Source organism: Microtus ochrogaster, chromosome 18, assembly GCF_000317375.1.
Source record: "Microtus ochrogaster isolate Prairie Vole_2 chromosome 18, MicOch1.0, whole genome shotgun sequence".
NCBI lineage: Eukaryota > Metazoa > Chordata > Mammalia > Rodentia > Cricetidae > Microtus > Microtus ochrogaster.
This window is the reverse complement of record NC_022020.1, coordinates 61744756-61757409: the sequence shown is the minus strand read 5'-3', so window position 1 is coordinate 61757409 and position 12654 is coordinate 61744756. Positions and strand designations below refer to the sequence as shown.

The 12654-nt window shown below is 42.2% G+C and overlaps 1 protein-coding gene across 2 annotated transcripts in view; it reads right to left on the bottom strand.

Moving 5' to 3' along the window:
- The window catches only part of Epg5 (ectopic P-granules autophagy protein 5 homolog), an 88626-nt gene that overhangs the window by 39088 nt on the left and 36884 nt on the right, over nt 1–12654 (bottom strand). For both annotated transcript variants that reach the window (XM_005356294.3, XM_026783403.1), the window contains exons 21-25: nt 12023–12142; nt 10430–10596; nt 8939–9160; nt 7084–7207; nt 2681–2825 (exon numbers count right to left, since the gene is read on the bottom strand). In XM_005356294.3, the coding sequence (XP_005356351.1) occupies nt 2681–2825; nt 7084–7207; nt 8939–9160; nt 10430–10596; nt 12023–12142 (778 nt within the window). The remainder of the gene's footprint in view (nt 1–2680; nt 2826–7083; nt 7208–8938; nt 9161–10429; nt 10597–12022; nt 12143–12654) is intronic.

Here is a 12654-nt window from a genome sequence, read left to right as displayed (position 1 = left end):
GACTCAGCATCCACATAAGCAGCAGTCTAGGGCTATGGAAGAGAAATGATGATGCTGGGACTCACAGCTTGGCAGGAATCGCACAGTCTCAGCCTGACTCATCAAATCAAAATGTTTCTATTCCCAATAGAAAGCTCACACCAATTCCCACTTCCCTCTCTTGACCACACTACACACAAACCACCAGCAGTTATGTGGGAACTGAAGAATGTGAAGATCAGGGCTGTTACCTCCCAAGTCCTTTCACTGAGACAGAAAAGAAAGGAAAGGTCAAGGGAACATCAAGTCAGTAAGGTGTCAACAAAACTTAAGGGTCTGCTGTGAATTCTAATGTTGTTCCGGCTATAAGAGTACATTTTCCATTCTTGGTGAAAAATAAAGTTGATAGCCATGAATTACATAAAGACATTTGTATTGTGTGCACCCCAAACAGATGGAATTAGCATTCCAGAAAGGTCAAGTGCAGCACTGAGCTTGTATTTTTCCACTAAAACTACCATTTCTTGCACAGAGTTTGTAAAATTGGAGAGCTACCATTTGATTAGATTTATGACATTAAAGGTTATGACATTAAGAGCAAAACTAGAGGCTCTTTCAAATCCACTATAACTTATTATCAAAAAGAAGGATAACATATATTCATATTATTATCGTTATTACTAATTATTATTATTATTATCTGTTATTGTTTTAGAGACAGAATCTCACGATGTAGTCCTGGCTGGCCTGCAACTCACTATGTAGACCAGGCTAGCCTCAAACTCACAGAGATCCATCTGTCTCTGCCTCCCAAATGCTGGGGCTAAGACTAAAACTTCCATACCTAGTCAAGAGAATTTTTTAAACAAAAGAGAAAAAATTAAATTCAGGGAATATTTATCTATAATGACCACTCTGATCAAAACTGGTAGAAGTTATTTTTCTCAAAACAAATTTGAGAAATTGAGAAAAATAACCAGGCGTCAATCTTTCCTACAATTTCAAGTGCACATTTAATCATTTGATAAATCATATTTGATTATATAATCATAATCTTAATTGAGAAAAACCTTCAATTTATCTAGAAATCCAAGCATGGGGGGTTGTCAAATGCTAAAGACTGCGGAGAACCAAGAACTAGGTGCTGAGTGTGAGCATGACCTCTACAGCTAGACACTGCCACTTCTCAGCTCTGTGACCTTCCGCCCCAGCTTCCCTCCATGCTGGGCTGAAGCAAGGACTGGGTGTATAGAGATGAAGCTTTGCAGGCTTCGTGAGACACTACAGGTGAGCAGCAACAGCAGCACTGGCGTTTCTAGAGCTAGCCTGGTGTTCCTTGCTTAGCAAACATCCAACACCAGGAAATAAACATCTGTATGAACAAGCTGAGGGCAGTCTGCTCTTCCTCTGCACCTTTCCTTAGCGTTCTCTGTATGTGCACATGCAAGTTTTACAATTACAAAAATGTTTCTGGTGGAAAAATAAGGAAAGAAAAGGTGGAATTTCAGAAAATGTTGGTGCTTTAAACGAAACAGTTCAGCAGAAGCCCAGAGGGTCTCTTTTCTCTTTACTCAATAAACAAATTGATTGGGCAAAGCTGAAATAAAAGAGGATTCCTGTCTCTCCATTTAATATGTTATAATTGTAATGTTAGCAACAATTTATAATTTTATTGTCTTACATTCTAAAGATATATTCCATAATTAATGTTAAAGGTAAGCTCAGAATCAATTTTCCATGTTTTAAAATCGGACATATTCCAGCAATTCTGTGGGTTAAATGGCCTTTGTGGCCTGGTCCCGAGTGCTAACTGATCATTTAATGCACTGTCTTTCTAGAAAAATCAACTATGAGAAACAAGCAGTCATTAAAGAAACACGCCTATAGTCCTAGCACTCAGGGGAGCAGAGGCAGGGGCTCTCTCTGGGTTTCTTGTGAGCTACACAGTGAGAGCAGGTCTCAAAAAAAAAAAAAAGGAAGAAAAAAAAGAATCAAATGTATTTCAATTCCATCATAAGGGGTTTCAGATACAAAGAGTTACAAAAGAAAAGAACCAACTTCTGAATGTTAAAATTGCACACCCAAAGTAACAACATTTGAAACTACACTTAAAAAATAGTTCTGTAGTTAAAGTACATTTTTAGAGTGTTGCAGAAGAAGTGAACCATGAGCCCGGGTTCTCAGCTGCAGACAGATGTATGGCTCAGTCTGGGACAATGAGGAGTAAGCAGAGTCTGTGGGCACCTCCATGAAACAACTCTTTTATGGAGACTTGCCCTTATGCAATGCATAAGCAAGGATGACATAGGTGGCCACCTTGATTTGGAGGCAAATGCTGTGGAAGAACAGTGAGGCGGCAGGGAAGGGAACGGCTGTGCTGGAAAGGCTGAGTCCTTAGGCTGTCCTACTGCTCTGAGCCGTCTGCCTCCATGCTTCCTTCATGAGAGATAACCAATCACTACTCTTACGTATGCCATTCAGGGAGTGGGTTCTGTCCCTCGGTGGCAGACAAACAAACATGGGAAGTTTCTTCCCAGAAACTTAAAATGTATTTGTTTGTTCTTTATTTTAACTGACTGTTCCCAAACCAGGACCCTTAATGAACAATTCTCATTGGAGAGATAAGTGTGGAAACCTTAACCCTCTAAGGTTCTGACTCAGACTTTCTGTCTTTCGAAGGGGTTGACGCCGTAGGACTCACCCAGCAGAGGATCAGTAAAGTCCACCTGTGTCGAGGAGCTGCAGGCCAGCGAGTGCGACTCAAGCTTGGCCTGTGTCCACTGACCAACTGTCTCCTGAAACTCATGCTGGATGCGCTCCATATTCAAGTACTCCATCCACAGGTCCTAGAAGAGAACCAAAGCACTTGAACCTTGGGATATGAATCATACACATACAACTATGAATTTATATCAATGTGTGTCTCAGTTTCAATGAGGTGACTCACTAGGCTTCCAACATTAGCATGAGTTGCGCTGCAAATGACCACTAACAATCTTAACAGCAGTCACGAAACTTTTTGCTAATATACCATGATTAGAAAAAAAAAAACAAACTTCTAAACAGCCCCACTACATGCATATTAATTGTAAACACAGACACACTACTAGGCTATTAAATTATGTAAAAACATAATGAAAACAGAACATTTTTAAAGTAAGATTTTAAAGTAAATACAGGAGCTAGCTTGCAGCAGTTAAGAACATATACTGCTCAGCAGAGGACCTGAGCTCAGTTCCCAGCACCCATGTTAGACAGCTCACAACCGCCTGTAAATCCAGCTCTGAGGGAAGCAACAGCTCTGGCCTCAGTAGGCAGCTGCATGCATGTACACATACCCTTCCACAGACACACACACAGAGAGAGACATGCAATCAAAGATGAATTTACATTTAAATTAATAAAATTAAATCTTTAAAATGTTTTTGGTTTTGTTTTTAAATAAAGATACTGAAGCTAGGCATGACAGCGCATGCCTGTAATCTCAGCTCTCAGGCTAAGGCAAGAGGCTTGCTGCAAATTCAAGACCTCTGGTCTACATAGTGAGTGACAGCCCACCTGAGCTACAGAGCAAGACAATGCATGATAAATTAACCTGGATTAGCAATTTAAATTAAATTTTTAAAAATGTACAAGAAATACAGGACACAGAAAAGTATGTTAAGCTACACCACAAAGGTAAAATCAACAAAAATTAAATGTGAACAACAACGGACAGAACTAGCTGGTTTCTTCAACAGGTAAACTGTAAAAGGAAACAAATAAACAGAAAACCTACAGATTAAATAGGCCCATCAACCACTCTCAAAATGTGGGTCCCAATTTCAAGTGCCAAAATGAATAAAAACAAAATCTTCAGAGCTAGAGAGATGGCTTAGCCACTAAGCACACTTGTGGGGGACTTGCTCTGGCAAAGGGCTTAGGTCTGGTTCCCAGAACCCACGGACAGTGGATCACAACTTCTGCACTCCAGTTCCAAGGGAGCCAACGCCCTCTTCTGGCCTCCATGGGTACACAGACTAACATGCAGACAGAATACTCATACCCAGAAAATAAAAATAAATAAACTAAAATAAATAAATAAAAACCTTGATGGCATTTATGAGACAACTGGAATTGAATAGGCTCTAAGCCTGGTTTCCTCTATAGCTTATCTGCTTCTCTACCAGACGTTAACTATATACTAAATCTGGAGAACGTTTGATATACAAAGATTTTTAAAGATAAGGAACACCATAACTCAACATTTACATCTATCTTTATTTTTAAGATTTAATTTTATTTTTAATTATTTTTAATTTAATTTTATACTTAATTGTATGTGTGTATGTGCATGCACACATATGGGTATATAGGAATATGAGGAGATGGGACAGTACATTCATCAAAGAATTTTTTTTCCACACAATGAAATATAGTCATTAAAAAGGGAAAATAGCTGGGCATGGTGGCACACACCTGTAATCTCACCAACCTGGATAAGAGATAAGAGAACTGCCCAAGTTTGAGGCTAGCCTGGGCACACAAAGGAGATCTTTTGTCAAAAATTTAAAAAAAATACATAAATACAAAAAGAAGGAATAGTAAGTGAACTGTTCTTCTGAGTTCTGCACTCCACAGATCTCCAGGGGGTGCTCACATTAGAACAGCACTCTATCAAACAAGAGGTCAGGAGCAAAATAGACTAGCAATGTGGTTCTGTGGCTCTTGACTTACTTTCTCCTTCTGAACTTCAAATGTCCTAAGGATTCAAGGGTCTCTAAGCTTCTCAGTCAGGCATTGCGACCAAGTCTCAAATCACTAATTCCAAGCCGACTGAAAGACAGGGAATTAGTCCCACCGAGGTCTGGCTCACAGCCCTGTCTGATTGCAGCCAGCAGTGGCAGACCCTGCTCCTGTGTAGACCCTCTTCTGTAAAGGGAGTGGCTCTGTCACCGTCTGCACCCATGTCTCTGTCAGGCATCCTCAGCATGGGTACAGACAGGATGAGACAGAGGCAGGTCAGCAAGACACAGAACGACCCAGAGCCTGAACTTACACAAATCTACTTATACAGTCGTGTGTTAGATGGTAAGCAAAGGCTGATTCCGGGAGAGAGGCAAGGCTCCTGGGAGGGACAGCTCACTGGGAAAGTCCGTGTATTTGTCTGGGGTGGGTATGTGCCCATGAGTTCAGGAGCCCCCAGAGCTAGAGTCACCTGACATGGGGCTAGGAACTGAATCTGGGTTCTCTGCAAGAGCAGTTTGGGTTCCTAGCCCCTGAGTTACTTCTCTAGCCCACATGATTACTAATTTTAAAGCACCCATGTTTCCACTATCTATAAAGACTTGGTAAAGATTAAGAATGCAGAGCACAAAGAAGAAATGAGTGAGGGACAGCATTCGAGAACCTTTCCTGCTCCTCGAGCCTTTTATTGTCAACTGTATTTTGAGCCTACATATTCTTTCTCAGGGTTGTGACACCTTTACTCTGTTTCCTAATCTAGCTGGTCCACTATCATTAAGCCCACTTTCTCTACCAGGCCCATTCCTGAATTCTCCATCTCTCATCTCCCTCCAGGCAGCCGCCCTAACAGAGCTCTCTTCTGAAGGCATTTCCTCTTCTCTCCCTCCTCTCTTGGTAAACAGCTCCTCCAGATAGCCCAAGTGGGGGTCTGGAGGACTAGCCATTCTTATAGATGTAATCAATTCAAAATCCTTCCTCCAGGGCTCCAGTGAGATTGCTCAGTGGGTAAGAACACTAACTGCCTTTATGGTTTCCAATACCTACCTACATCAGGTAGGTCACAACTGCCTATAACTCCAGTTCCAGGGGATCTGATACCCTGTGACCTCGGAGGGCACCTGCACACACGGCTCTCTTAAACTCACTCGGGCACAGACACACTCAGAAATAATAAATAACTGTTTAAAAGCCTACTCCATTTACTCAACCATTGCCATAGTCATCTAAAGATTTCAGAACAAAACCCGAAGTCTTTGGGAAGGTGTGTGTGGCCCTAGCTGGCTCCATCCTAGCCGGCATCTGTAGTTCTGCTTATGCTGCTCAGCTGCTAAATCCTCGCCACACCACTGTGGACAGGTTGTGGTTTGGCCTGGACTAGTCTTTCATCACTTAACAACCATGTCTTCCCTTCAAACATCATCAAGCTCCCACGCGTCCTTTGGAGCTCACAAGTCACTACTTCAGGCTGGGTCTCAATGGGCTCACAGGGCACCGCTGGCATTTCTCTCCCAGTCTTGATCACAGATGTGACCTCTGCATATAAGCTCCCCCTGCAGGCAGGGACTCCTTCAGATTTCTCTTACTATCTTGGGCATTAAAACCTGGCATTCAATAAATACTGGTGTAAGGAAGAGAAGAATAAAGGGAGGAAAGAAAGACAAATATATCTACTGTAGATGAAATTCTATATGCAGTGTGGAAACAGAGAGGCTTAAGGAACCAAATGAAAGTCCCCCACATCTCAGAAGCTACTAAACCATATCCAGTGCAGGGTCAGCAGCTGCCAGAATTCAGCCCCTAGATAGAAATATTCCCAAGAGAGGCCTTCTTTTCTACTTCCCTGCCTCCTTTCAGCCTAGCTCCAGAAACCTGAAGAAAACTGAGACTACAAGTTAGGGCTGAAAAAGAATCACAGACAGTGGAGTGTGGCAGAAAGAAAACCTATTAGGACACACAGGCAGTAAAGTCAAGTGGCTCCAGAAGGACAAATCAGAACTAGACACTGACAAGGAAGCCTCTCCATCACCTCCCTGTGCTGACCTATGACCTACGTTGTGGATCACCTAAAATGCATTCCTGTGCTTCCAAGGGTAGAGATGGTGGGACATATTCAACAGGTCACAACTCAAATAAGCAAGAAGACAGTCAGACAAAGGCTTTGTTCTTCAGGTTACAAAACAGCCTAGAACAAGCTTCAGGCCTTCAGATGAGGCCAGGACAGAGCGGTCAAAGGTTCATATATACACTGACTAAACCCACCAGAATGACTGTGTGATCACCATTCTGTAACAGTAAGCAGTTTTACTACTGGCTGAATATTTACATTTAGTTCAATTTACATTTAGAAATGCAAAAAAAAAGGTATTGTCATAGTTTTACCTGCTGATTCTGCATCACTTTTGCCAGCCTGTGAATATCATAATGCTTTGGTAAAGAAGGAATATAAGTATCTCCTTTTTGAAAATTTTCATCTTCTAGCCATAATATATATACATTGAAGAGCCTAAAAGATAAAAACACAATTACATAAAATGTAAAAAGATGTGCAGTCAAATAAAGTTTCTTATATTTACTAAGAACTCTAGTACCACCATCTGAGAGTAAAGAAAGGCTTCCATGAAGAAATGAGTCTAGCAGCCACTGATTCTCCTAAGAAGCTCACAGTGGGACCCTCACACATCATTAAAACAAGATCCAATGGGCTGGAAAGATGGCTCAGAGGTTAAGAGCACTGATTGCCCTTCCAGAGGTCCTGAGTTCAATTCCCAGCAACCACATGGTGGCTCACAACCATCTATAATGAGATCTGATGCCCTCTTCCAGCCTGTAGGCATACATGGAGGCAGAACACCATATACATAACAAATAAATAAATTTTAAAACAAAACAAAACAATATCCAACTAATGTAACAGGTCTGAAAGGGGCTCTGAGCGCCCTGCTATGGATGAAGGAGTAAGTGGAGGGTATGCCTGGAGGAGTGCTCACACCACATCCTAGGGTCTGAACTCAGCTTTGCTGTCCTGGTTGAGTCAGACAGAGCCAGTCTTAGTGCTTGGAAAATACCAAAAGCTAGTTTCTATCCAACTGCAAGCACTTGCCAGCTTAAGAGCAATGGCCACTTCTGTCTCAAGGAAACCATAAATAAACCTGTGGATCTGTGTACCTTGCTCTCATTAAAAAGGAATTTTAAAAAAAAAAAAACTAGGCTTACAAAAGTTATGTCTTTATTTTTAAATATATTTTAACAGTTTGTTTATCTTTTGCTTTTTCAAAGAACAGAATCATCTATCAGCTAAAACCAATGGAATCCAAGGCATTGTTTGAAAACCAGCATGGAAAAGTAGTTTGCAGACACAGATGACCAAAAGGCAGCCTGGGGTAGCTCTGGCCAACAAAGCGGAAAACTACCTCCTTTATAAGCAGGATAGCGTACCAAGTACGAGAGCTACAGACAAGGATGGTGCATGCATACATTTTTCTTCTAGGTCCTGACTCAGAAAAATGGCTGCTCTCTACAAACCCACAGAGGGGACTGAAGAGAGGGATCCATGACCTAAAATGTTCCAAGAGAAAATCTCCTGGTAAAACTGGTTAAAAATAAAAGGGGAGGGTCCTTTAACCACTCATGGTAAAGGCTAAGAGCAAGTCCTGAGGGCCCCAGGGTCAAAGCAAGCCCGAGACCTGGGTTTCCTCACTCACCAGGGTGTTCTCTAATTGAGGACAATACCAAAAAGCCATATTTATGAGGTCTTGCTCTAAGACAACCATTGGACTAAATTACATTTACAGGCAGAAACTATACTAACCAAACCTAGCTCACTCTGAAGTTCCTAACACTTAGGGACAGACCAATCTGTGCCCAGAATGATATGCCCCTGGATTCTGCCAAGGATCTCAGAGCTAAGAAACCCTGTATTAGTCATTTCTTTCTTTTAACAACTATTTAAAAGGTTCTGGTAGTTATATGCCTACTATGATCAATTTGTTTTGGCTTGCCTCTATTTTCACATAAGAAAGAGAAGAGTACCAGCCCTCTGAGTTATTACTCAGACTCAAACAACAAAGCTACAACCAAACTTCTCATGGAAACATCTCTAGGTATGAATCAGTGTCAAAGCCACCTCCCAAATACAACCTAACAATTTAAGAGTAACATCTGAACTCCCTATCAAAGCTAACCTCTCCAACATCGTCTGAGCCACAAATACCAGCAGATAGCTAAGCTACCTTACCTTACTAGCTCCCTGTGCAGTTCTGGAGATGTCAGGTAAGCAGGGGTCCCAGCCTGTGGCTCTGCTGCCCCTTCACTGCCCTCTGCTGGAACACGGAGGGCCTTGCTTGCAGCATAGTGGAAGTCAGCCACCTCAGTCAGGCGTCTTTTCAGGTCTTTCAACAAATTGATATGCGAGGGACTTTGAAAAAACCTTCTTCCAATACAACCATCTACGGGCAACCTTAAAGAATAAGGAGAACTTAGAGCCTTTGAGCAGAAAATGCCTACGTGGCTGAACACAGTAGTCAGTCAGTGAGTTATCTTGCTATACCTCAAAAGCTATTTTGAGTATATAAGGAAAGGGTATACAGAGTTCCCCTGAGCTGAGTCCATTTCCATGGTTCTAATTATCCATAGTCAACCATGGTACAAACAGAAAATTCCAGAAATGAGTAAGATATGCTTAGTTTTACTTTTTATTCCATTTAGTGTGCATGTGCATGTGTGTGTGCGCGCGCGTGCGTGTGTGTGTGTGTGAGTACAGGTGGACACATTCCATATCATTAGTGTAAAAGCCAGGAGAGCTTTTAGGAGTCAGCCTTTCTCCTTTCACTGTGAGTTTCTGGGATCCAACTCAGGTTATCGGGTTTGCATGGCAGGCACTACTAACCACTGATCTATCTTGCCAGTCCTAGCAACTTTTATTACAGAATATTGTTATACTGAGCTTTCTTTAGCAGCATATATACTAAACTAGTATGCTGCTGTAATTGTTTATCACATTAATAGTTATTCTGTTTATCTCTTGCTATGCCCAATTTATAAACTGAACTTTATCATAGGTATGTATGCAGAATATGTAGAGTTTGGTACCAACTGAGGCTTCAAAACTCTACAGGGCATCTTGGAATGTGTCCCTAGAGATAAGGGAAAAATGCAGGAAAGTGTCCTTGAAAAGAACGAAACACTATAAATCAGAGCATCGGTCTCTGCTCGTGAAGAACTCGAAATCTAACAGAAAAGAGAGGGAACCAAAAGTCCGTCTGTTTCTTTATGTTTCAAAGGAATGAAGGAAGGGGATGGAAGGAAATTAACTAGGGCTGGAGAGCAGTGCTTGATGCAGTGAACAGTCTGGGCAGGTCAGCAGTACTATGCAGCATCCCCATGCACAGCCAAGGGTTACACTCATATATCACTCCTCTTCATAAGGTCCCTTTGCGGGCCTCAGGGAAGTCACATATGTAGCCTCAGCTTGAAACATCTTCTCTCCCTACACACCTCCAGAGGTTCTCTGCTGAACCTTGCCCAGTCCCCAGGTACTGTCTTTGCCATGGTAGGAATAGATGAGGGTAAAGAGAAGTTGCCACAAGACACCCCAAACTCCATTAAGACCAAGTCTCTTAAGTATTGAGCACATAAAGAATCCTAGCTATGACTCTAACTCATCCTCCACAGCAGACCATCTCAGAAGTGAGTTGATAGGAACTTACTACAGTACTGGGTACCATACCCATATTGTGGTCCAGGGCGATGAAGATATAGGAGGAAGAACTTCTGCCAAATGAGTGGAAGAAGAGGATGATCAGAAGGTGTGGCCAGAGCCTGGTGGGCCCAGCGATAAATCATCATCCTCTGCAGAGATGGGACGATGGGCAGCTTCAGCTGGACCTGGGCTTTCTACAAGAGAACGGAGCTTTAGCAATCCCCAAATGAACACAATCAAAACACTATGCTCGGGCTGGAGAGATGGCTCAGTGGTTAAGAGCATTGCCTGCTCTTCCAAAGGTCCTGAGTTCAATTCCCGGCAACCACATGGTGGTTCACAACCATCTGTAAAGAGGTCTGGTGCCCTCTTCTGACCTGCAGACATGCACACAGACAAAATATTGTATACATAATAAATAAATAAATATTTTTAAAAATATTTAAAAAAACACTATGCTCTAAAGGTACACATTCTGTTTTCTCTTCCATAAGAAAAAGTTATTAAAACATTTTCCAAGCTCACTAGCTGACATTTTAACCTCTTTGGCAGTACAGAGAAGAGCCCAGAATCAGCATCTTCCTGAAGAGTCATCTAAAGCATGGGGAAGGAGCACAGGTGAGAGCATTTGCTCAGTGTGCTGGAGGCTCGAGTTCAATCCCAGCACTGTAGTGAACTGAGGCACAGAAGCAGGAGGATCACAACTTCAATGTCATCTTCAACTACATCATAAATTGGAGAACAGTCTGGGAATACTTGAGACCCTGTCTCAAACAAACCAAAAAAAAAAAAATTCTAAAACTAACCTCATGTCCATTTCTGAAATTCCTTTGCATATAAAATATTATACTATCTTCCATGACATGTTCTGGCATTCGTGAACCCACATCAGCTATAACAGCACACAATTTGCATAACATTGGGTTCTACAGCACCCTATCATTGAGGGAGGAGAGACCCAGAAGTTCCATCCCTCCATGTGGATGGAAGGGGAAGAGAGAGAAAGCTGGGGAGGGAGGGATGGTTTGGGTTTTTTTTTTTTTCCTTCTTCTTCAGTTGAACTAACTCCTGCAAGGTACACATGCTCCTGTAAGTAATCCTAATTAAACTTATTGGATCACGGGGAGAAGAAAGGACGGTAAAATGGGAAGGAATCAGCTGGGAAGCAGATGGGATCCCCACTGAAAATCTATATTTTAACAGGGCTTTTAGGAACTGAAGAATTCCTTGACAGACTCTGAAACCTGAAAGCAAAGCCTCCACCACAGTCCTACAGTAGATCTCTGGACTGAACCATTAGCCCAGGCTATTCCACATGCTGGTCACCGCAAGTTTTCCAAAGAAACTCAGAGACTCAAAATCTCTGAAGCAGGCAACAGAATCTGACTTTTCAAAAGGTTTAACGAGGAGTTTGGGGTATACTTGGGCACAAGAACAACCACTTCACGGCAACAGCAACCCCTACATTCAGACTAAGATGGCAGTCCTCTGTGACAGGGTGGGGACTTGGCGAAGCCAACAGAGCCTTTGGTTCCACAGGATTTCAGATGCTGAATGGAGTATGGCTCAGTTGAGAGTGTAAGCCACATCCAGTAACTCAGATGCAGGACACTACTGTACCTTTAGAGCTTGGTCGGGGGTGAAAGCATTTATAACCAACTCCCCTTCGACAACTCTTCGGAGCTGAGAGTCCTCTTCAAAGATGGATTCCATGTTCAGCACAGTCCATGCAAACCAAACCTACAACACCAAGCAAAAGGGAAGGAAAGAATCCACTAATTCCAATTGATGAACATATCCTCCTTACAAGGTTAAATCTTTTTTAGGGTTGAAGGTATGGTTCAGTGTACAGCATTTGCCGAGTGTGTGCAGGTCCCTCAATTTGATCTATAGCATTGAAAAACACACACATACAGACATCAGGCAACAAATACTGAGCTTCTAAAGTTCCTGTGTATTATTATAATAAGTGAGTATGTTCTTGTCACATGTATACAATTAAACAAAACAAGTAACTGGAAAAATGCTAAATTCTTCTAGGGGTAAAATGATGAGGACTGTATTTGGGGGTGGAGTATTCTAGAGTTCTAGAGCTGGGCAGGAAAGATGGCTATCAGAGTCTCAGTGAGGCAGAAGTAGAACGTCTACATAGAGTGAGGAACTGGTGACGACTCAGTCCCCAGGAGAGCAGGCTAATAGACTGCAGGGCCCTGCTGGGGCGTGAGGAGAGCAGGCTAATAGACTGCAGGGCC